The sequence below is a fragment of the Canis lupus genome, chromosome 15 (assembly GCF_011100685.1).
Source record: "Canis lupus familiaris isolate Mischka breed German Shepherd chromosome 15, alternate assembly UU_Cfam_GSD_1.0, whole genome shotgun sequence".
Classification (NCBI taxonomy): Eukaryota; Metazoa; Chordata; class Mammalia; order Carnivora; family Canidae; genus Canis; species Canis lupus.
Window position 1 is genome coordinate 33496968 of NC_049236.1, and position 22851 is coordinate 33519818.

The following is a 22851-nucleotide window of genomic DNA, read 5'->3' on the forward strand; positions in this document are numbered from 1 at the left end:
GCACCCAATATGTGTCATTAAAGATCCTCACTGTGTTCCTGTTAAGCTGTTTTATTGGGAAGTTGTTCTTACTGGTTAGGAAGACTCCTCCCTTTCATCAGCCTCAAAAAGGTTGATCCCCAGAATCTATCTTGCCTAAAGCTAAAAAAGTAGTCTTCTTATAACACATTTTAGTTGAGAACTTTAGAGAATACAGTCACAACAAAATGACTTAATACAGTTAATAATAAGTAAGATGTTTGTAGTGAGGAAAAATAAATGTCAATTTAAAGTTTAAAAAAAATGTCCAATTAAAGCTCTTGAAAAAAACTGAACCATAATAATACTTAAGATGCCTCTAATCTATCAATAAACTACTATAAACTCATTTGATGTGTTAGCTTACCTGTTCTTCTAAACGAGAAAGTTTGAGCTGTAGATCAGCCACTTGTTGTTCTTTATCCATCAATTTTTCACTTGAAAGTTGTCTCTGTTCCTTTAGCCTACCATGAGCTTCACCTAGTTGACGTTCTGTCTCCAGAAGTTTGCTATGTAACTTTTAAAAAGAAAATAGTTTGTATAGTACATATATACTATACATCATCCCCACATCACTAACACTACCTACCTACTTTCTTTTTTTTTTAGATTTATTTATTTATTTATGATAGACATGAGAGAGGGAGAGAGAGAGAGAGAGAGAGAGAGAGAGGGGCAGAGACACAGGAGGAGGGAGAAGCAGGCTCCATGCCGGGAGCCCGACATGGGACTCGATCCCGGGACTCCAGGATCACGCCCTGGGCCAAAGGCAGACGCTAAACCGCTGAGCCACCCAGGGATCCCCACCACCTACCTACTTTCTAAACAATGTTTTCTTTTTACCAATATAAGTATAAATCTTAATTTTCATATACTTTGGAGGAACCTAAGATTCAACTGAATTTTAATCACATAAATTATGATGGATCACATAAAACTGTGATTAAACATCACAGCTTTAGGGTTTTTTTGTTATTCTAAACAACAACAACAACAACAACAACAACAACAACAAAATTACAGTGAACCAAAGGCTCTTATTTGGACTTGGGTGTTAGAAGCATTTGAGGAACCTAATAAATAAAATAATAATAATAAAATAATAATAAAATAAAATTTAAAAATCAAGATGCTCAGGGCACCTGGGTGGCTTAGCAGGTTAAGCTTCCAACTCTGGATCTCAGCCCAGGTCTTGGTTTCAGGGTTATGAGTCCAGTTAAAAAATAATAAATAAATAAATAAATAAATAAATAAATAAATAAATAAATATCGATCAATCAATCAACACACTCACACCTATTCCACAGTATTTTTTTTAATTTCAAGTGATTGTTTTTTCATAGTTATGTACCACCACAATTTACTTCCTAAATCTGAGTATTGAATAGAGCATATAGCAATCCCAAATCCTTGAACTGGCACATAATTTCCAAATAAAGGAGAAGAAAGACTATTTTTTAAAAAACCATTAGGTGGCTTCATTCATTAACTTTAAAATTGCCACCCCGTTAAAACTAAAGGAGAGATCTGTCCTAGAGCTAAGAACCATCACTTTCTCAAATTCTTTATTTTTCTCTAATAGTACCAGAAATCGTAGATCCATTTAAAAAAAGAAAAAAAGCTTGTATTAATTTCAGAAAAATTACTTCATGAGTGCTGGGAATATAGAATGAAAATGAACTGTATGATATTTTTTAAAGTTGCAAAACATTTAGCAAGGCTTACACATTAAGAGTGTTCCTACATACCAGCCTTATAACACATGCAAAGGCATGTGCCTCAGCAAAATTAAAAATTAATAACACCCTGTACAATTGCTTTCAATTAAAACTATTCATGTTAAATGTGAAAATATTAACATGTGTCATGTTTATACTTATATGTGCTACACATGCATATTTCTCCATAAAAATTCATATTTGGTCATGATCAAAGTTCTATCAGAAAAGTGGACACTCACTATTCTCTTATGCTGTGAAACAACCTGTGGCTATTAGAATATACTCTATCCTTAATAAAGAAAACTAATGTTAATTTTTTTATTTTATTTTTTCTAAAGTTAATTTTTTTTTAATTTTTATTTATTTACTTATGATAGTCACAGAGAGAGAGAGAGGCAGAGACACAGGCAGAGGGAGAAGCAGGCTCCATGCACCGGGAGCCTGATATGGGATTCGATCCCGGGTCTCCAGGATCGCGCCCTGGGCCAAAGGCAGGCGCCAAACCACTGCGCCACCCAGGGATCCCTCTAAAGTTAATTTTTAAAATAAAACATGTTTTCATCTAACTAAAACAAGTCTAAGAGAATGCATTTATTTTAATCTTGTCCTTAGCCAGCACTCTGACATCTTTCTTCTTATGCCTCTTCTTAAATGCAGTGGATTAGCTCTATAAAGTAAGTTTCAAACCTTCTCACTACAACAATTAGGCACAATTCTAATATGCAAAAGCAAAGGAGGCCTTCAAGGTAAACTCATTTTACAAGCACCTAGACTGTGTGATCTCTTACAAACTGGCATCACTCACATCTAGCGTCTTAAACTTGCTGGATAAGAATCTCCGCTGATGAAGAGGTACAAACTTTGGTTATAAAATAAGTCAGAGAGATGAAAAGTACAGCATAGCAAATGCAATCAATAATATCGTAATAAAACAGTAGAGTGCCAGATGGTGACTACACTTATCATGGTGAGCATTCATTAACATACAGATTTTGCCAAATCACTATGTCGTACACACACCAAAAAATAATAATAAAAGAATCTTCTGATATCATTGTTAATACACAGATAATCAGACTCCTTCCATGTAAGATTAGATTTAATACATTTAAGCTAAAGCCCAGAAATCCATGTTTTCATAACAACAATCAGATGATGTTCAGCTTCAGGAAACTTTAGAAATCCCTTGCCAAAAAGTAATACTTTGAAAAGGAGTAGTTTTCAAGCTCAACAGCACAGTACAGTTAATTACAGGGGAAACGTCTGAATATGCCAGTGCCCAGGACTATACAAGAGATTATGATTTAATTGGACCAAGGGAGGCCTTGATATTGCTAATTTTTTAAATCTCCTCAGGTAATTCTGACGTGCAGACAGAACCAAGAACCAACCAAATTAAAGAGCACTATTGCTCTGAAGTGAAGATTTACTAAAGGGATGAGAAAAAGGGATATGTACTATAAAGTCTCAAAAAAGGCCATCAAAGGGTAGGAGCAGGCCAAAAATCACTTAAACAATGATGCCTATACCATTGTAGAGTAAACATGTTAAAGAAAATGAGGTTAAATCAACAGTAAAAATAGTAAACACTGAAATTATTAATAGAATAGTCTACCCTATTTTGAGATACACATATATATGTATATACTCCATAATAAATTCAATTTGTACACCTATATATATAATTCTTTACTCATTATATTGCTAACAATATCTACTAAGTGCCAAACTCTATTCTAAATGCAAATATTAACTAAGGTGGGCTGGTGCTTAACAAAATCCATCAACACATGGGGTGCCTGGGTGGCTCAGTCAGTTAAGCCTCTGCCCTCGGCTCAGGTCATGATTCCAGGGAGCCTGCTTCTCCCTCTCCTTTTGCCACTCTATGTTCGTTCTCCCCCTCTCTCAAAATAAATAAATAAAACATTTAAATCAATCAATCAACCAATCAATCCACTATGCTATTCAAGATGCAGGTTAGATAATTTTTAAAAATTAAAATGATGACAATCTGGGATCCCTGGGTGGCGCAGCGGTTTAGCGCCTGCCTTTGGCCCAGGGCGCGATCCTGGAGACCCGGGATTGAATCCCATGTCAGGCTCCTGGTGCATGGAGCCTGCTTCTCCTTCTGCCTATACCTCTGCCTCTCTCTCTCGCTCTCTCTCTCTCTCTCTTTCTCTGTGTGTGACTATCATAAATAATAAATTTTAAAAAATAAAAAATAAATAAAAAATAAAATGATGACAATCTGATTTTAAATTACGTAACATCATTATTTACACATCTATGGCTATTTACACATTTGTGCTCATAGACACAAATATGAAGAATATAGGCTGCTTTGTCTTCTTTTGTTGACAGTTGCCAGCTATCTACTTTGTCACTACTGAAATCGGTGCTAAGGACACAATAGAGAGCAAAATAAACCCAGTTCATGCCTATACTCTTTAAGAATATAAAAAAAAAAAAGGTTTAAGGTGAGATTTATTTCCATCCTTCTAATAAATATTTGCTGAAAGCCCTAAATACACAGGCTGACAGAGTATAAAATAAATTTCTCACATTAAGGAGTTCATAGTCCAAGGGGAATGGTAGACAACATGCAAGTAAACAAAAAACTAATTATACAATGTAGTGTTATAAAGAAGAATAAAAAAGCCTGCTGAAATAAAAAAGGGGTCCAAAATATATGGAAAACAAGCTATTTAAATGGAGCAGTCCTGAAGTTTTTATTGATGAAATGACACCTGAGCCAGCCTTTTGAAGAACCGAAGTCAAGGGCACACTAAGAAAAAAAAAACATGGGCAAAGGACCTAAGGCAGGAAAGTGCTTGGAGCATTGGTGTGTTTGAGGAACTAAAAGGAGATCAACATAGCTTAACAGTGGTAGGAGATGAGTTTGAAGACACAGTGTGGGCGATGCTACATGCAGAACTCACAAGCCAAAGTAAGATATCTGGATTAATTTCAAAGTGTAATGCAAAGCCACTGTAAGCAGACAAAGTGATATCCTTCATGTTTTAAAAAGATACCTCTGCTTCTTCATGGAAAACAGATTAAAGAGGTCAAGAGAAGGAAAACGTTACGAAGGCCAATAAAGTAGCTTAAATTAAGAGCAGGAGCAGTGTAGATGATGAAAAGTGTATGAGACATATTTTGAAGGAAGAATGCTTAAAGAAAGAAGATAAATGGTATCACTTGAAGGTCTTCAGTGTAACTTCTTTATTTATCACAGAATTGTGACTAAACCACTAATCACATGTTCAAGTCTTTATCTAAAAATATGTTTGAGTAGGTTCTCAAAAATTCCTCATGCTCCTCATCCCACTGACAACCAAATAAAGCCCAAATTCCTCGGCCTGCTATTCAAGACCCCACATAATAAGGTTCCAAATGCTCTTTCCAATCACAATAGTCCACTTCTATTACACACACTCTATATTAAGAGATATACTTTCCTAGTTCTTACAATACTTTCCTGACACTAGTTTACTCTCACTAATTCTTCCTCCTGGAAGATTCTCCTACCTCCAAACTTGTCAATATCTACAGAATATTCATTATTTCATGTACCACCTCTGTTTTACACAAAGCTTTTCCTGATCAAATAACTGGATAAAATAATCACACAAATGAAGTACTGTGGGGGAAGAAAACAAATGAGGAACTCTTCCAAATTCCTATCCTATATGGGATCATTTTATTATAATCCTCACATTCTTTCATATAGGATAGTTCTTGCCTTATCCTCAATGAGATTTCACAAAACCATTTAAGGTAAGTATGGTTTCCTTTTTTCAGTTCTACATCTCCCAACAAATAAAACATGATGTCTTTTGGAAACCATAAATGCCAAATTTTGTTTATGTGAAATGAACATCATATATCTAAGTTATTCACTAAAACATCTGCTGATTAACAATCAATGTGAATGGGGTACCCGGGTAGCTCAATTGGTTAAGTGTCTGACTCTTAATTTTCAGCTCAGGTCATGTTCTGAGGATCATGAGATCTAACCTCACATCAGGCCTTGTGCTTCATGCACAGTAGGTTTGAGATTCTTTCTCTCCCTCTCTTTCTTTGCCCCTTTTCAGCTCATACTTGCGTGCTCTAATAAATAAATAAATTTAAAAAAAAAAGCAATGTGCCAAGTAGTGAAAATAAAAAATGAGTAAGACATGGTCTTTGTACCCAAAGAGTTCAGAATCTAGTAAGGAAAGACACATAAGTTATGATAATATACTATACTGTGGCAAGTGAAACAATCAAAATATATACATGCTTAAGCCAACATTAGGAGGTCAAAGGAGGGAAAAATGGCAATGTTCAGAAAAGGACTTCTAGAAAAGTGACAAGTGAAGTAAGTGATGTGTTCAGCAAGGAGAAGAGGAATAAGAAAACTATCTCAGGCCAAGAGACAGAAGGACTGATGCCATAAAAACAAGGATCACTACCATTTAAGTGAAAATAGTTGAATGTTATCAAAAAAGTGGCTGAAGCCTTCAGTGTCCCCTAAATTTCCATTTTTCAATCAATTTTTAATGTTACCTATAAGAAATAAGAATACAGAATTTAAGTTTGATATTATTATAAAAATAGTTAAGACTAACATGGTTTTTGTTTTAAAATATCTAATTTTTATATTATTAGTTTAAGTTTAACCATAATTATATTTTGAAAATTTAGTAACAAGAAAAGAAAAAAGATAAGAATTTCTACAGTAAAGAATGATCAACAATTTGAATTAATTACAATGAACTAATATATGCTGAGTACCTCCCATGTGCCAGGCACCATCCTAAGTAATTTATAGGTTATTAACTCATAAACACTTCACAGGAATACTATATAATGAGGGCTAATATTTTTTTTCTCATTAAGGAAAACCGAAATTAAAGGAAATGAAATCTGACTCAAAACTATCAGTTGTGAAAATTAAGAGTCAATTTTTCTTAATTACAATATTTTTGTAATTTAAAATTGTATTAACACGATTAATTAATTGTATTTTTAATTTAAAAGTTAATTTTTTTAAATGACAGTATTTTTTTAAGAACTATATTATGGTCAAATAACTATCAAGCACACTAAGAAACCATAGGAGGAGTTACAATAAATAAAAGCAACATCTCTTACTTGATTAACTTCACTTTGGAGTTGTAACCCATGCTGGTCTTTTTCTTCTCTTTGCTGTTGTAGCTGTTTAAATTCAGCCTTAAGATGCTGGTACTTAGTCTCCACTTCTGATAATTCTTCTTTGAGCTTTTGTGTAGCTTCTCCCTTTTCACCTAGTTCTGCTTGTATTCTCTGCAGGGAGGTTTCAGATGCAGATAATCTTGACTGAAGTTGCTGACAATCTAGATCTTTTTGATGAAGGCTTGCTTGTATATTCTTTCTACTCACACATTCTTCATTATGTTTCTCCTCTAACTGAGTGAACTCCAGTTCTTTCTTCAGCAACTTTTCAGACAAATTCTGAAATATCAATGTAAAAATTTCCTTTGCTAATATTTGCAATTATTCTAATTATTCAATCTTTATAGCAGTACCATCAAAATTAGTCAAAACTGCAATATAAAAACAGCGAACATATTCTAGCCAAAAAGGATTAAATTATTGCATGCTAACTTATTTTATTTTTGGTCCACTTGGCTAAACTCTACTAATATAATTTAAGAATTACCAACAAAATTTTGACATAAAGTCAAACACTAAAATCTGCTGGATTTCTTAGGGTATGCAACATATTTTTATTCTACCATTTGAGTTAAATATTAAAACTACCTTCCACCATCAAAAATTATTTTGAATAACAATATCTAATGACAATTCTGATTTGGGGTGTTGTAATTTCATAGTTGATAAGAGCTTTAGCATATCAATATTATTCACTGTTCTGGTATGCAGATGCTACTGATTATTTTTGCTCTTCTTGCTAAACACTTTTTTAAGAGTCATAAGTTTAACTTAAATATCTTTTTAGTTACGTAAAAATAGTAATCTAAAAACAATTTACCCGTCTAATATTTTGTCATGTTACTAATATTTTTAAGTACAAAATATAAAAATGACGCCTCCTCAAAGATTTGGATCGACCAGTCTAATCAAATGTCAAAATCTGGTTTAAGTGGAGGTGTTACAACTAATACTGAATGTTTTAAGTCAATACACTTACACATAAGACATAGATCAGAATTTTGACTCAATTCTGTTAAGAAAGATAACTAAATAGGAAGTCACTATAAGCATCTGACAAGTCAATCTGTGTTAAGCGCCCAGACTGTTGGTTTTGGCTCAGGTTACAATCTCAAGGTTGTGGGATCAAGCCCCATAACATGCTCCAAGCTGGGTATTGATACTACTTAAGATTCTCTCCCTTTCCTTCTGTCCCTCCCCTCCTCTCTCTCTCTCTCTCTCTCAAAAAAAAAATAAATAAAATAATGATAATGATTAAAAATAAATGATTGTTAACTCTAATTCATTACACAATTGTCATTGGGTAAACAAAATTCATTCCTTCTAAATGTTCAGTTCTCTTGATTTCCTCATCAATTATTCACTCAACAGATTATCTCAGAGAAAATTTCCCTGTATTACTCCATTTTTCACTTTGTTACTTGCCCAGGTAATGAGAATGAATGCAAAAGGATGGCAATTCTTTAAAGTTTGCTGGTTTACAAAGGAGTTTCAGAGATCTCATCTCATTTGTTCTTCAAAAGAGCTTGGTGACAAAGAACAAACTGAACTACTATAAATTCCCGACATTTCATATTCTTTTATGCTCTTAGGTGTTCCCGTGCCTTTTGCATATCTAGCTCTCAAAATGAATTGCCATTAACCCCTCTGCCATGTGAAATGTTCCTTAGGATCCCTGAAGATTAAGCTAAAAAGTTGTCTTCTATAAAAGCCTTTCCTGATTTAGTAGGCAGTAAGTTGGGAAAACTTCCACCTTCATCTTGACCCAATGCTGTATCACACTTATCAAATAAAAACAAAAACAACAAACATTGAGGTGCTTACGAAAAGCCAGATACTGGTCTAAGCCTAAGGGCTTAGTATTAATTTATTTAAGACACATATCGCTCCTGAGATACAAGTGGGTAAAATATCATCTCTTAGCAGAAGAGGAAACAAACTTGGAGAGGGTGTCACAGTCAGTGGCAAAGTTGGGATTTAAACATGCCTTTGACCACTGTCCTGCAATATTCCTCAATATGCCACTTTGTAATACAGTAGTAACACACAGCAATAGAACTACTAGCCATAGCTGGCTCTTGCTTCAGACTATCAGCAACTTAATAATAGGACTGCTAGAAAGGGAAAAGTAATAAAAGATGGAAAAGGGGTGAGAGGTGAAACCCAAAAAATTACTCAGTCTCTTACAATGACCTATATTAGTAGCTTTAAGTAAGCATATGATTTTTCCAGAATTTATATAAAAATAATTAAACTGAGCTGCAGAATTGTTTAAATGTCAGAGTATGATTTTTATTAGAAACTAAGAAGGAAGTTTCTTCAATATTCCCCTTTTAAGGTTTCAAAAGCAGTTAATTACAAAACACTTATCTAATGCTGAAGATCTTGACAGTAGCATAAAAGCAATTATTTTTTCCATTCGCTGTATATTAAAATATTATCTATCCACCTTGATGCTGCTGAGCCACACACAAAAACAGCCCAAGGCATTTTATGAAATGGCCTTCATAAGACTATGTGCAAAGACTTCCAAATTCAAAATGTAGATATCACCACTGTCAACAATTATGGTTTGCCAAGGACACAGGGTAGGGAGGGGTGAAAGAGGCAAATTGTAAGGATAATAAGAAAAGGATGCATGTCTGTCCTTACTTTAACTGGTGAGCAAACCCTAAACAGGAAAACATTTTGGAAAAAAAAGTGAGGTCTTATAACTTATATAAGGATTATTAAGATTAATAGAAGATTCTATTATTCCCTAGTCAATAATATTCCAATTTTATCAGACTAAATCATCTTGATTTATATATTATTCATGAAATAGCCATAATACTTCCTTTAATAATACGTGTGTATGTATACATATATACAATTTGTGTTTCATTATCTGACTACACATTTGAGGCTATCAATGTCAAATCATGCCCTTTATTAACAGTTTAATGTTTTAAAATTGCATGACAAATGACACTGATCATAAGCATTCACATCATGTACATATCCTGGTCAGTTTCCGAAAAGTAGAACGTCAACTCTGATCTGAAAGGAATTAAAAATCAAACTGAGGGACAAAAATAAAACTAAATTTTATGTAGATGTCTTCTACATATAGCTTGACAGGAGAAAAAGGGAGGTGGAAGGGTAAATAGGTTTTAATAAGCCAGACAAAAAGATCAAGTCAGCATCAAGAATTGACAAAGAAATGAACAATGGTAAGCATATATTTTGTAAAATTATTTGAGATCACCTATTAAATTTGAACATGTGTGTAGCCTCCAATTCAGCAAATTTACTTGGAAGTACATAACAAAGAAATTTTTAACACAGATGCATGAGATTTGTATGTGAATGTTCATAGCTGCAATATTTATAAGAGCAAGGAAAAATAAAATCTATGTTAAAAAGCAGAGAAGTATGCATAGATCACTTCTACTGCATACCAAAGAATATAACTGTCACACAGAAGAGCATTAATAGTATCAAATTATAAGGTGAGCTAGTTGCTTTTTTCATGAAACACCATTTTTACTGGAAAGAGTAACAGACAAACCATTATATTTCAGACTTGGGTAAGAAAAGAACCTGTCACTTAAGAGAACAGAACTGATACTATAATAAATAATAAATATAGTATAATAATACAATTCAGCTTTCACATGAAGCTTAGACTTTTGGAAAACTTGTATCCATCACCATGAGCTTGACACTTCCTCCTACTTAAAGTCTATTCTAAGATTGACGGTGATATTGGCAAATGATACTGTTTTTATATGGTACAATGAAATCTGTCAATATTTGGAAGATCTGCACAACCAATATTTTCCACCTGACTAATGCATGATGTTATAAAATCATGCACCAGAAAGATCCACTCAAAATGCAAGAAAAACTACTAAATTTAATGTTACAAGTATAAAAATAGCATTGGTATGGTTTCAGACTCTCCGTTGTAACTAACTTTTGAGAAACTATGCCTTATCTAGTTTTGGTATAGTATCAGATAAAAATAGCTATATATCTGAAAAGGTTATTAAGATATTCCTCTTTCCAATTACATATCTATATGAGACTGAATTTTCTTCATACCTTTCAACCATATCACAACAGATGAAATGTAAAAGCAGATATGATAATCCATCTGTTCTAATACTAAGCCAGACATTAAAGAGGTTTGCAAAATATAAAATATTACCATTATTTTTTGTTTGGAAAATATGGTCATTAATATTTAAGAAGGTTCTTAAAAGAAATACATATATATTTTTTAAATATATGTTTTAATCTTTAATGTACTAAGTACCCATAGATATAATCCAAAAAATCAAACCTCTTTGGGGTACCTGAGAATATGTAGCATTCCTGAGATCAAAAGTTTGAGAACTACTGGCCAATGGCACAAGCAACAAATTACTCTAAAACTTTGCAGGTAAAAATTATATCTATTATCTCACACAGTTTCTGAGGGTCAGGAATTCAGAAGAGCTTAGCTAGTGGTTCTTCCCCAGGGTTTCTCATGACATTGTGGTTAAGTTGTGGGCCAGAGCTATAGTCTGACAACTTGACAAGAATTGGCAGATCTTCTTCCAAGTTCGTTTATCTGACTGTTGGAAGGAGGCTCGAAGTTTATAGTCAATTTGTTTTTTTTCTCCCTCTACCATGTTCTTTTCTTTGGTGTTTCCTTTGTTATATTTCACCAAAATATTAGGTTCAAGCAAAGCCAACAAATTCACTCAGTAAAGTGTTTAATGACTCCCTACTTCCCCACCACCAAAAAAGTAAAAACATAAAGAAAAATACTAATCAATACCTGCCCTGCCCCCAAACTGTTATCTGTTGCTCATCTATAAAGAAACAAGGTGGGAAATATTAACATTACAAAATACAAAATAATGAACGAAGTTGAATGTCTCACATTCCCTGATTTCAAAACTTATTAAAAGCTACAATAGTCCAAACAGTATGGTACTGGCAAAAAGAAAGACATATAGGGGCTCCTGGGTGACTCAGTGGTTGAGCATCTGCCTTTGGCTCAGGTCATGATCCCAGGGTCCTGGGATGGAGCCTCTTATGGGGCTCCCTGCGGGGAGTCTGCTTCTCCCTCTGCCTAGGTCTCTGCCTCTCTCTCTGTGTCTCTCATGAATAAATAAAATCTTAAAAAAAAAAAAACAGACATATAGTATAAGGTATAAGGTATACTATCTGGTATAAGGATAGAGAGCCCATAAACACTCACTCACATACATGGTCTAATGATTTTTAACAATGGGTGCTCACTTTGGCAGCACATATACTAAAATTGGAACGATACAGAGAATATTATTATGGTCCCTGCACAAGGAATTTAAACAATGGTGTCAAAACCATAGGAAAGGACAAGTCTCTCAACAAAAGGTCCATATGCAAAAGAATGAGAGTAAATCCTTACCTTACTCTATTAAAAAAAAAAAAAAAGTCAAAATGAATCAAAGACCTAAACTTAAGACCTGAAACTATAAAACAATTAGAAGAAAACAGGGAAAAAGCCTCATGGCACTGGATTTGACAATTATTTCTTAAATATGACACTAAAAGCAAAAACAGAGAAACCGGATTATATCAAGTCAAAAACTCAGTGCATCAAAAGTGTGATTGTAATTTATAATAAGGAATATACATTTGGTTTTTCATTCTCATTTCTGGAAGAGCTCCAAAAACCCTTGGAAGTGATAAGAGCAAAGAAAATGTCTTCTGTTATTCATAGCAAAGCCCTTTCAACCACCAATGAGTTCATGTTAATGAAATGATTTTTTAAAAAGCCCCTAACTAAGGATGAGGGCTGATCACCGTGGCAATCAACCGGGATTAAAGGGCTAGAACTTTCAACTGGACCCCCACCACCAACTCCCAACTATCACCAAGACCTCGGGAGGAAAGAGGAGCTGGAAGTCGAATTAATCACCAATGGCAAATAATTTAATCAATCATGCCTATATAAGGAGGTCTCCTTAAAAACCCAAAGGGACAGGGTTTGGAGAGATTCTAGGTTGGTGAACACATAGAAAGCACCCAGAGAGAGCATGGAAGTTCCATGCCCCTTCTCACACAACTTACCCTAAGGATCTCTTCCATCTGGCTGCTCTTGAAGTACCATTTTTTAAATAAACCAGTAGTCTGGTAAGTAAAATGTTTTCCTGTGTTCTGTGAGTCACTCTAGCAAATTACTTAAAGAAAGGGTTGTAGGATGTAGGAGCCTCCTATCTACAGCCATTTGATGCAAAGTACAGATAACAAGATGGACTTTCAATGGGTGTTGGGGTAGGGGCACAGTCTTGTGGGACTAATCTCTTATACTGTGGGATCTGACACTATCTCCAAGTAAATGGTGTCAGAATTGAATTACATTGTATGACACCAACTGGTGTCACAGAACTGCTGTGTGGAGCACTCACACATCTGGTGTCAGAAGTAAAGGTATAATAATACGGTATTGAGATAGAGAAGACAAGACTTCTCAAGGAGAATTTTTTCTTTACAGAAGATGGCCCTGAATGGGTTGTTGTTCAAAAAGTGTAGAGTTTTAGTTCTGCAAGATGAAAAGAGTTCTGGAGATTGATTTCATAACAATGTGAAGGTCCTTAACACTTAAAACCAGAGTAAGTCACGTTGTACTTGTGCCAATATATATGTAACACACACAAGATTAAACTTTAAGATACAAATTCAATTCACCACTATATGTAGTATTTAAATTCTTACCTGATTTTTCTGTGTTAATTCATTAAGTGAACTTTTAAGTTTTTGTAGTTCCTGCACATATACAGCAACTTCCTGGGGGCCTTTGGCAAGTTCACTCCTCAGCTGGCTTATTGTAGCCTGAAAGAAAAGAAAGAAAAGAAAGAAAAGAAAGAAAAGGAAGAAAAGGAAGGAAGGAAGGAAGGAAAGAAAAAGAAAAAGAAAAAGAAAAAGAAAAAGAAAAAGAAAAGAAAAATGAAATTAGAGAAAACTAAAATGGAAAAGGAAATGGGAGCATCCAAAGGTTTTTAAGTTACACAGATTTTTGTCACTGTTGTTAAATTGAAATAATACTTAGAAGTTTCAACTCAGTTCTTTTTCCTACCACTCCTATAGCCACCCCACATGTCTGAAAATTAACTTTTAAAATTTATCCAAAATGCACTTCATTTATTTAATAATGCAAGAAATGAAGAGCTGGCATCCTACTTTATGTGTCTGAGTCAGCATCAAACTGTAAATTTGAATTTACTGGCTTTGAAGCTCTATACTTCAATCCTTCTGGATTTAAAGAAGATATGCAAGCTATTGCCTATATTTTCTCCCAATTTCTATCGGATAGTCTTTTCTTTTTACTTTAAAAACATGTTAAATAAATGCAAACATACCATACAGAATCACTTGGAAAGTTGGTAAATCATTTTGACTATAAAGTAAAGTCTTTGTCCAAAGAAGTTACATAGTTTTATTAGATAAAGTTTCATTAAGCTGGGTCACTCCATGATCAGGTATAATGGCTGGACATGAATTTGCTTTAATGCGTTTTAAAATGTTTTAATGAAATTAAGACAATGGTCTGATCATTTAAAAAATAACAGAAAACAAGCAAAGCTCTCGGAAATAGAAACTTCCTTTACATGAGAGTTTCAAACAACTCGAGAGAAAGAGACTAAGTACTGTTTTTAAGTATGGTTTCCTGCAAGTGATATTAACAAAACAACTCTGTATTTCTAATACTGCTTATTGGCTTCACTTATTACATTCCCAAAATTACAATCATTTTTATTGTCTATATTCTTTATTATTAAATAAACTTCACATGAAAAATATAAATTTTTTAAACTTTTTTTTAACACATCAGTAGTTATCTGTATCAAATATTACAAATGAGTACTTTCATTTTCAAGGGAGAAACCTTAGAAGGCTATCAGTTTATCTTGACAATAATGCCAAGAGATCTTCTGGTACTCTTCTTTTGGAAATTCTTCCAGTATGTACAGCACTTTTTGTTTTTTTCAAAGGATTCTTGTTTTTTAAAAGGTATGTATCTTCATCCATGACAGTGCTTTGGCTTAAAGTTTTGGAAACCATCTAGTAAAGGAGATTAAGTAATTGAGCTGAATGATCAAACACTTGGACTTTTATTATTTTAATAGCCCTAAGTTAATGAAATTAGTTTTTTGAGTATTTTCCAAACTGGTTTAAAGTCAGTTAAAAGAGGTTTCAAAAATGTTTTTATGAATGACAGCGTGTCTAAGATATCTTCCTGGCCTGACTTTTTAAGGAAAATATTCATGTAAATAAACCAATTCTGATATGATGAAAAGCAATCTATCACACTGCTTTATAGTTACAGCTTATACAGCATGTTTCAATAATAACAACTGATATATATGTAATATGTTATATGTATATTATATACTTAAAAGAAAGAAATGCTGGGTTTGTTTTCATTTTTAAGTTTTAAAATGTTTAAAACCCAGCATGGAGCTCAGCGTGGTGCTTGAACTCATGACCCTGACATCAAAACCTGAGCCAAGATCAATAGTCAGATGCTTAACTGACTGAACCACCCAGGCGCTCCAAAGAAGGAAATGTTTAAATATTTATTATTTTTAACTACATTCAAGTTAAAGGTATAACCTAATAACTTCTTTCTTAAACTGATCATGTAAACCTTTTTATTAATATTGGGAGTTTATTTCAATCTAACAACTTTGAATCTCAGATCATTTTCTATTAGTAGCATTACGGGATGTTAATAGAAATATTGGGAACAATTTGGCTATTTTAAATTACTATGTATCAAAGGATTTAGCAAAGTACATAACAAACAGAAATAACAGTATATATTAAGATGCAAATTATGAGTATATTCCATGATTCTGCATTTAAGTTTATAAGATGTAGTAAGCCAAGAGTAAGTAGTATCTTTCTAGTGTCTACCTTGCTGATTAACTCCAACATATAGAAAAAACAAGCAAAATGTAAAGCAAATATATCCAAAAATATTGTTATATTTTATGGTTTTTAGACACATTATGAGTTTATAATTTTAATACCTAAAGAATTAAACATTAGGTGTATCATTTATCCTTTGTACACTAAGTGTATTTATTTAACTAGAATTTTTTAAAAAGCAAGCATTTGAAATTTTTTATTTTACTCAAGGGTGGAAAAAAGAAAGATGTGGGAAGAATTTATACCAAAAGGTATATTTTAGTCATGGGCAAGGAGAGGAGGCGAGTGAATTACAAAACATTCACTTTCTCTGTTGTACATTATAAATCATTTTAATCTTTTACAATAAGCGTGTATTATGCTTGTATGAGGGAAAAAATAAAAATTTTTAAAAAGTCAAAATTTGCAAGAAATGGATCTATTCCGGGCAGCCGCAGTGGCTCAGCGGTTTAGCGCCGCCTTCAGCCCAGGGCCTGATCCTGGAGACCCAGGATCGAGTCCCACATCAGGCTCCGTGCATGGAGCTTTCTTCTCCCTTTCTTCTTCTGTGTCTCTGCCTCTCTCTCTCTCTCCCTGTGTCTCTCATGAATAAATAAATAAAATCTTAAAAAAAAAAAAAAAGAAATAGATATATTCTTGTTCAAGTAGGACTATGGGTGAAACTCCAACAAAGATGGTTCTCCACACTGACTTTCCTCAGTGTATAACAGGCCAGACTCATCTGCCCCTTGAGGCTCTAAGTTACACTCCCTCTTCCTGGGAATGATTGCTCTCAATTCTTCACCCTGATTCTTGCTTACTTCTCACACACACCCTCTTTGAGAAGACCTTCCCTGATCCTTCTATCTAAAACTGTCCCACGTTATTGCCAGCTTCACTACTGCGCATACATACTCTGCTTTATTATTTTTTTCCCAGTTACCCCATCCCCCCACCCTTCTCCCTTTCAGCAACCCTCAGTTTGTTTCCTTTGATTAAGAATCTCTTATGGTTTGTCTGCCTGATTTCGTCTTGTTTTATTTTTCCCTCCCTTCTCCTATGATCCTGTTTTGTTTCTTAAATTCCACGTGAGTGAGATCATGTGAAAATTACCTTTTCTGATTGACTTATTTCACTAGGCATAATATCCTCTAGTTCCATCCATATCATTGCAAATGGCAAGATTTCATTTCTTTTGATAGCAGAGTAGAATTCCCATACACACACACACACACACACACACACCACATCTTCTTTATCCATCTGTCAATAGACATCTGGGTTCTTCCCATCCATAGTTCGGCTACTGTGGACACTGCTGCTATAAACATGGGAGTGCATGTACCCCTTCAGATCACTACATTTGTATTTTGGGGGGTAAAACCCTAGTAGTGCAATTGCTGGCTCATAGGGTAGCTCTATTTTCACCTTTTTGAGGAACCTCCATACTGTTTTCCAGTGTAGCTGCACTAGCTTGCATTCCTACCAGCAGTGTAAAAGGGCTCCCCTTTCTCCACATCCTTGTTGTTTCCTGACTTGTTAATTTTCCTGCTTTATTTTTATTTATAGCCCTTAGCATTAACTGACTATCATGCTTTATTTATATACCGTCTAGCTTCTACAAAGAAATATAAGCTTTGGGGGATCCCTGGGTGGCTGGCTCAGCAGTTTAGCGCCTGCCTTTGGCCCAGGGCGCGATCCTGGAGTTCCGGGATCGAGTCCCATATCGGGCTCCCAGCATGGAGCCTGCTTCTCCCTCTGCCTGTGTCTCTGCCTCTCTCTCTCTCTATCATGAATAAATAAATAAAATCTTAAAAAAAAAAGAAAGAAAGAAAGAAAGAAATATAAGCTTTATGAGAGTAGGCACTCTTACTCTCTGTTGTATTCTCTATACCTAAAATAGTTGCTGACCCCAGACATTCAAAAAATACTCACTAAAGGAATGAGTAATTCGTCTCCAAGTTGTTAATAGATTTTTGTTCCCAGTATATCAGACCCAACAAAATAGTCTGCAATTCCCTGAAGCCATGTTATTGAATTCAACATTGGATCTTTACTCTTAAATCTTAAATTAAAAAATTAAGAAAGATATTTTGAGCAAACATCCTTCTAGTGCTTTAGAATAATTATTGCCCTAATACTATATTACTACTAATAATCATTTAAAGATGGTTGAAATTTGCCTGATTCAAAAAAATGAAAGTATCTTTGAAGTTCTGAGATTGCCTTAAAACACAAAATTGCCATATGACAATAGAAAGTTCTATGTATTACTAATATTAAAAACCTTCCAAAAACACATTACCTCAAGTTTAAGCATCTCCATTAGAAAGCAGAAAAAAAAATAATAAAATGATGGATGAAAGGTGGAAGACAAGACTGACAGAAAGTACACAATGAACATACAATACAAATGTCCAAACGTACTAAATCTGATCTCTGATATTTGCATGCTTTTAAAAGATACTTAAGTACTCTCTTTAATAATTATACATGAGTATAATCATTTTTGTTCCATCTTTATAAATACTTTAGTTTTTAAAATGAATTTACTTGGAATACAAATACAAATAAAATTCTTAAAAGATCATTTCCATTTAATACCAAATACAAGTTGATTATGGCTTTGATATTTTCAATAATGTAAATTTTTTAAAATAATACTTTTTTAACCCTTAAATCCTCAATTTCTGATCTATAACATAGCTATTTATAAAGTATTTTCAAATGCTTTGGAATGAGTTTTTTTATATGCTTTCTAAAATATCTGGACCAAAAAAGTGTCAATGATTCATGAGGTATATATAAATAAAGTAATGGAACACAAGAACATACTTAATAATGTAAATTAGATTATGCCTTCAGCCTTAATTAGAAATACCAAATAAATCATTACATTTTTATCTCCTTTAGCTCCTTTTAATGTATTTTGTTTCAGATACCAATATTTAGGTTCAATAAAGTAGTAATATATGAATTTTTTCATTCATAATTCACTAACAAATATGAGAATAAATAGGATTGAATTTTAATAAATTAGTAAAATATAGGTCAGATATTTCAAAAGTAAGCAGAAGCTAAAAACTAATGGAGTTATAAACAAATAAATGAAATGGAATATCTAGACATTAATTTTTTAATATGAAAATGGTATAAAACAAGTCAGAAGTATTTTAAGTTGTATTCAATATAAATATTACAACATACGATATGGCAAAATATAAAAAGTAGTAACAGTATTAGACCAAGATTAACAGCACAGATTTACTTCTAAGGCAATCATCAGACCACCCCATATGAGAGAGAACATGATAGGGACAGACTGCAAGCTTTGGAGAAGACCACAGTTCTAGTCCCAGTTTCCTAGTATGAGGGACATGAACTTAAACAAGTTATTGACCTTCATTGAGCCTCAGATTCCTAACATATAAAGCAAACATAATACTCCATTTGCAGGTTAAAAGAAACAAATGAGACCATATATTTAAAATACCTGGCATTGTATCCAGAACCTAGTGGTGCTCAAAAAGTAAGAGTTTGTTTCCAATAATAAATAATATTACTTTAACTCTTATGCTACTATTTAATAAAGTTGTTCAAAATACTTCAGTATAATGTGAGGTCTCAATCATTACATACCTATTAGCTAACTAAGAAGGGACTATTATCCTTGTTTTAAAAAAAATATGATTTATTCAGCATGAATAAATCTCTTTATTTTAAAATTTATTTCAAAATACTTAAAAAGGTATGCCTGGGTGGCAGTGGTTGAGCATCTGCCTTTGCCTCAGGGCATGATCCCGAGGTCCTGGGATCAAGTCCCACATTCACAGGCTCCTTGCAGGGAGCCTGCTTCTCCCTCTGTCTCTGCCTCTCTCTGTGTCTTTCATGAATGAATAAATAAATAAATAAACAAACAAACACTTAAAAAGATAAATTTTAAGAAAATGTGAAAGATGTGAAGAATGGATTTCTACGCCATTTTTCTTTTCCAGAAACATCTTTCCAAGAGAAAAAAAAAAAATCATTGTTTCCTGCAGGAAGACACTAAATCCTTTTCTCCCAAATCTTACTCTAGTTATACTTTTTCATCTTAAATGACCTCCTCATGACATATAATTTAATCTACATGAATAAAAATACAAATTTATAAAAATCTTCCATATTAAAGTAATTCTTAAATAAAATATTACTCAGAAATATTTTCCCACATATATTTTCCCAAAATGCAAGTAAATATATAAATTTATTCTCCTGTTCTAATTCTACTTCTTTAACAAGTATATTTAGAACTCCATATTCTCAGCAAGAATAGGTCAGAGAGGACTGCACTTTAAAATAGATGTATCATACAAGTGCCATTATTGTTTTTTTTTTTTTTTTTTTTTTTTTATTTTTTTTTACAAGTGCCATTATTGTGATTCAATTTTAGTCACTCCATTACATTTGTTTTGAAATTTAAGGAATTCTTTAAACAAAAGAGAATATAATTTTTTAAAAATCAGAAAAATACTAGTGGGCAGGCAGATTTAATCAAAAGTAATTCTTATTAAGTACAGAAATAAATGACTCATTTCACCCAGATTGAAGTATTTCTGCTTTCACATTATCAGAATGGGATTTCTTCCTCATGAGACTTATCTGATTAAGGATCTCCTTGATTACATTATTAGAAGCTTTTAACTGGTTTCTGTAAGTTCATGAACTCTCTGAAATTGTTTTAAAAACTGTAGGGTTAGGTGTCATTGGGCTACAAAGATCAATTTTAGGAAATCTGCATCTGAAGTTCATAAACTTTGGGGATCCCTGGGTGGCGCAGCGGTTTAGCGCCTGCCTTTGGCCCAGGGCGCGATCCTGGAGACCCGGGATCGAGTCCCACGTCAGGCTCCCGGTGCATGGAGCCCGCTTCTCCCTCTGCCTGTGTCTCTGCCTCTCTCTCTCTCTCTCTCTCTGTGTGACTATCATAAATAAGTAAAAAAATTAAAAAAAAAAAAAATGAAGTTCATAAACTTTGAGGTCTGAGGTGTTAAGCACCATAAAGCTTCACATAGTTATGCATATTATAGCCATAAACTTTCACCACTCCCCCATTGACAAGATTCAGGAGGAAGTAAGACAAAGGACAACATGGTTATCTACAATATTGATATTCCATAGCTAATTATGTTACTAATTACGAATAGAGTGGCTTTTAGATCACCAGCTTAAAAGACGCTAGGAGAGAAATGCAAACTGAAATGTCATTATAATTCAGATTTTTAAAGTGAAAATGTGAAAAGCAGAGGTCCACATCACATAAGGGAGCTTCTTAAGAACTACAAATAATAGTTAATAAAATATTAATAGATAACAAAATATCCTCTGTAATATAGTAAAAAGGAAAAAGGTTAGCATTTTTAAGCAAATATATTTATTCCATATCCTAGAACTTGTCCTATACTGACATAATCATATCAAGGATTAACAGGCCAAAGTCAAGTCACATGACAAACAGCAGAAGAACTGAAAATGTTTATCCTGGAAGAAAAAGAACTGAGTAAATATGAACAGTCTTCAAATATCTCATGTGGAAAAAGGAACAATTTATTCTGTGTAATTCCTAAGAAGAACTGGAACTGGTGCATGTAAATTATAGGAAAACAAATGTCAAATCAATGGAATGGCTGACTTATGAAGAAAAATGCAACTCCCCTCCCCCACATACACACACCACCTAGTAAGAATTGGGAATCACCTATCAGATGCTATGAAGTGGAATCTTGAGTAAAGTGTTAGACTAGCTGATTTTTAAGATTTCCTTCAACAACGTAATTCAATAATTAACAAGGAAAAACAAGTCTACTAGAAATTAAGTTTTTCCTAAATACTTTTTCTGAACATTGGTAATACAAGTGTAAAAAATGAAATCATACCCATATCAAACTGAGATAAACTCAATTACCACTTATTGACTAGCTTGGGTCAAATTTAACTCTAAATATCATCTCTCCACAATATACATCATTTATTAAATAAAATAATACTCTTGTACATTCTTTGAATGTCTAGCTTCATAAAGCAAAGTTAAATATTGTCTCTCAGACTAGACTGACCATATACAAATATCAATCAGAACAAATGAAAGTCAAATCCTGTTTTGATAGATCACTCAGAAAAATCTCAAATGTTGGCTTTACTCAACAGTATATACTACCCAAGTTAACAACAATCACTTTTAGGCATACTGAGCTTATTTACCTCTGAGTTAACAAATTCTGCCTGTAACTTTTTACACTCATCTTTGAGTTTTTCAGATTCTTTCTCACGTTCCAATGTCATGTTGTCCATTAGCGTTTGAACCTGGACCAGTTCTTTCTTCAGCACAGCAACATCTTCTATACCAGGTCTCTGAAGCTGTAAAGCACATTGAAAATGAAAATAATCTTTGATATCAATTATTGCACTGCAAACATTGACGACTGATACCTTTCCCCCACAAGCCTCTCTACTTCCCAATATATGTCCTATTTAACAGTATTACCACTTAAGGTATAAAATAGCAAATTCATAATTTCCTTAGCATCTTATTTGCTTGTCGTTCCTTCACAAACTACACCCAATGGTCATAACAATCACTTGATAAATGTCACATTTTGAAGCATAAATACCTCATTTTCTATCCTAGGAAACTGGTAATAAAAATAAAGGAGCAGATGTAAGCATAATTAGGGTTTGCTGCAGGTTGATATGGTTGAGTTTGTTCATATATTTATTGAGTGCTTAATAAAGGACAGAAAGGAGTCAAGGACAGATTCAAGGTTGTTAGACATTGTGAGAATGTTGAAGATGTATGATACCAATGACAGAAATATGGTTGGGGAGAAAATATGATGACTTGATGCTTCACTTGTTGAATTTAAAATAAAAGCTACAAATGCAATCAGAAGTATCTTAATAAAAATTGATGGATTTATAAAACCAAAGTGCAGGGAATCAGTCAGGATCA

At 33.5% G+C, this 22851-nt stretch overlaps 1 protein-coding gene and 1 pseudogene across 3 annotated transcripts in view; one reads left to right on the forward strand and one right to left on the reverse strand.

The window, feature by feature from the left end:
• Positions 1 to 22851, reverse strand: part of EEA1 (early endosome antigen 1) — a 112110-nt gene that overhangs the window by 49852 nt on the left and 39407 nt on the right. For all 3 annotated transcript variants that reach the window (XM_038558636.1, XM_038558637.1, XM_038558638.1), the window contains 4 exons: positions 22104 to 22259; positions 13671 to 13787; positions 6876 to 7214; positions 386 to 535 (listed from right to left, as the gene is read on the reverse strand). In XM_038558636.1, coding sequence (XP_038414564.1) covers positions 386 to 535; positions 6876 to 7214; positions 13671 to 13787; positions 22104 to 22259 — 762 coding nt within the window. The remainder of the gene's footprint in view (positions 1 to 385; positions 536 to 6875; positions 7215 to 13670; positions 13788 to 22103; positions 22260 to 22851) is intronic.
• LOC119869481 lies at positions 12202 to 12274 on the forward strand (annotated as a pseudogene).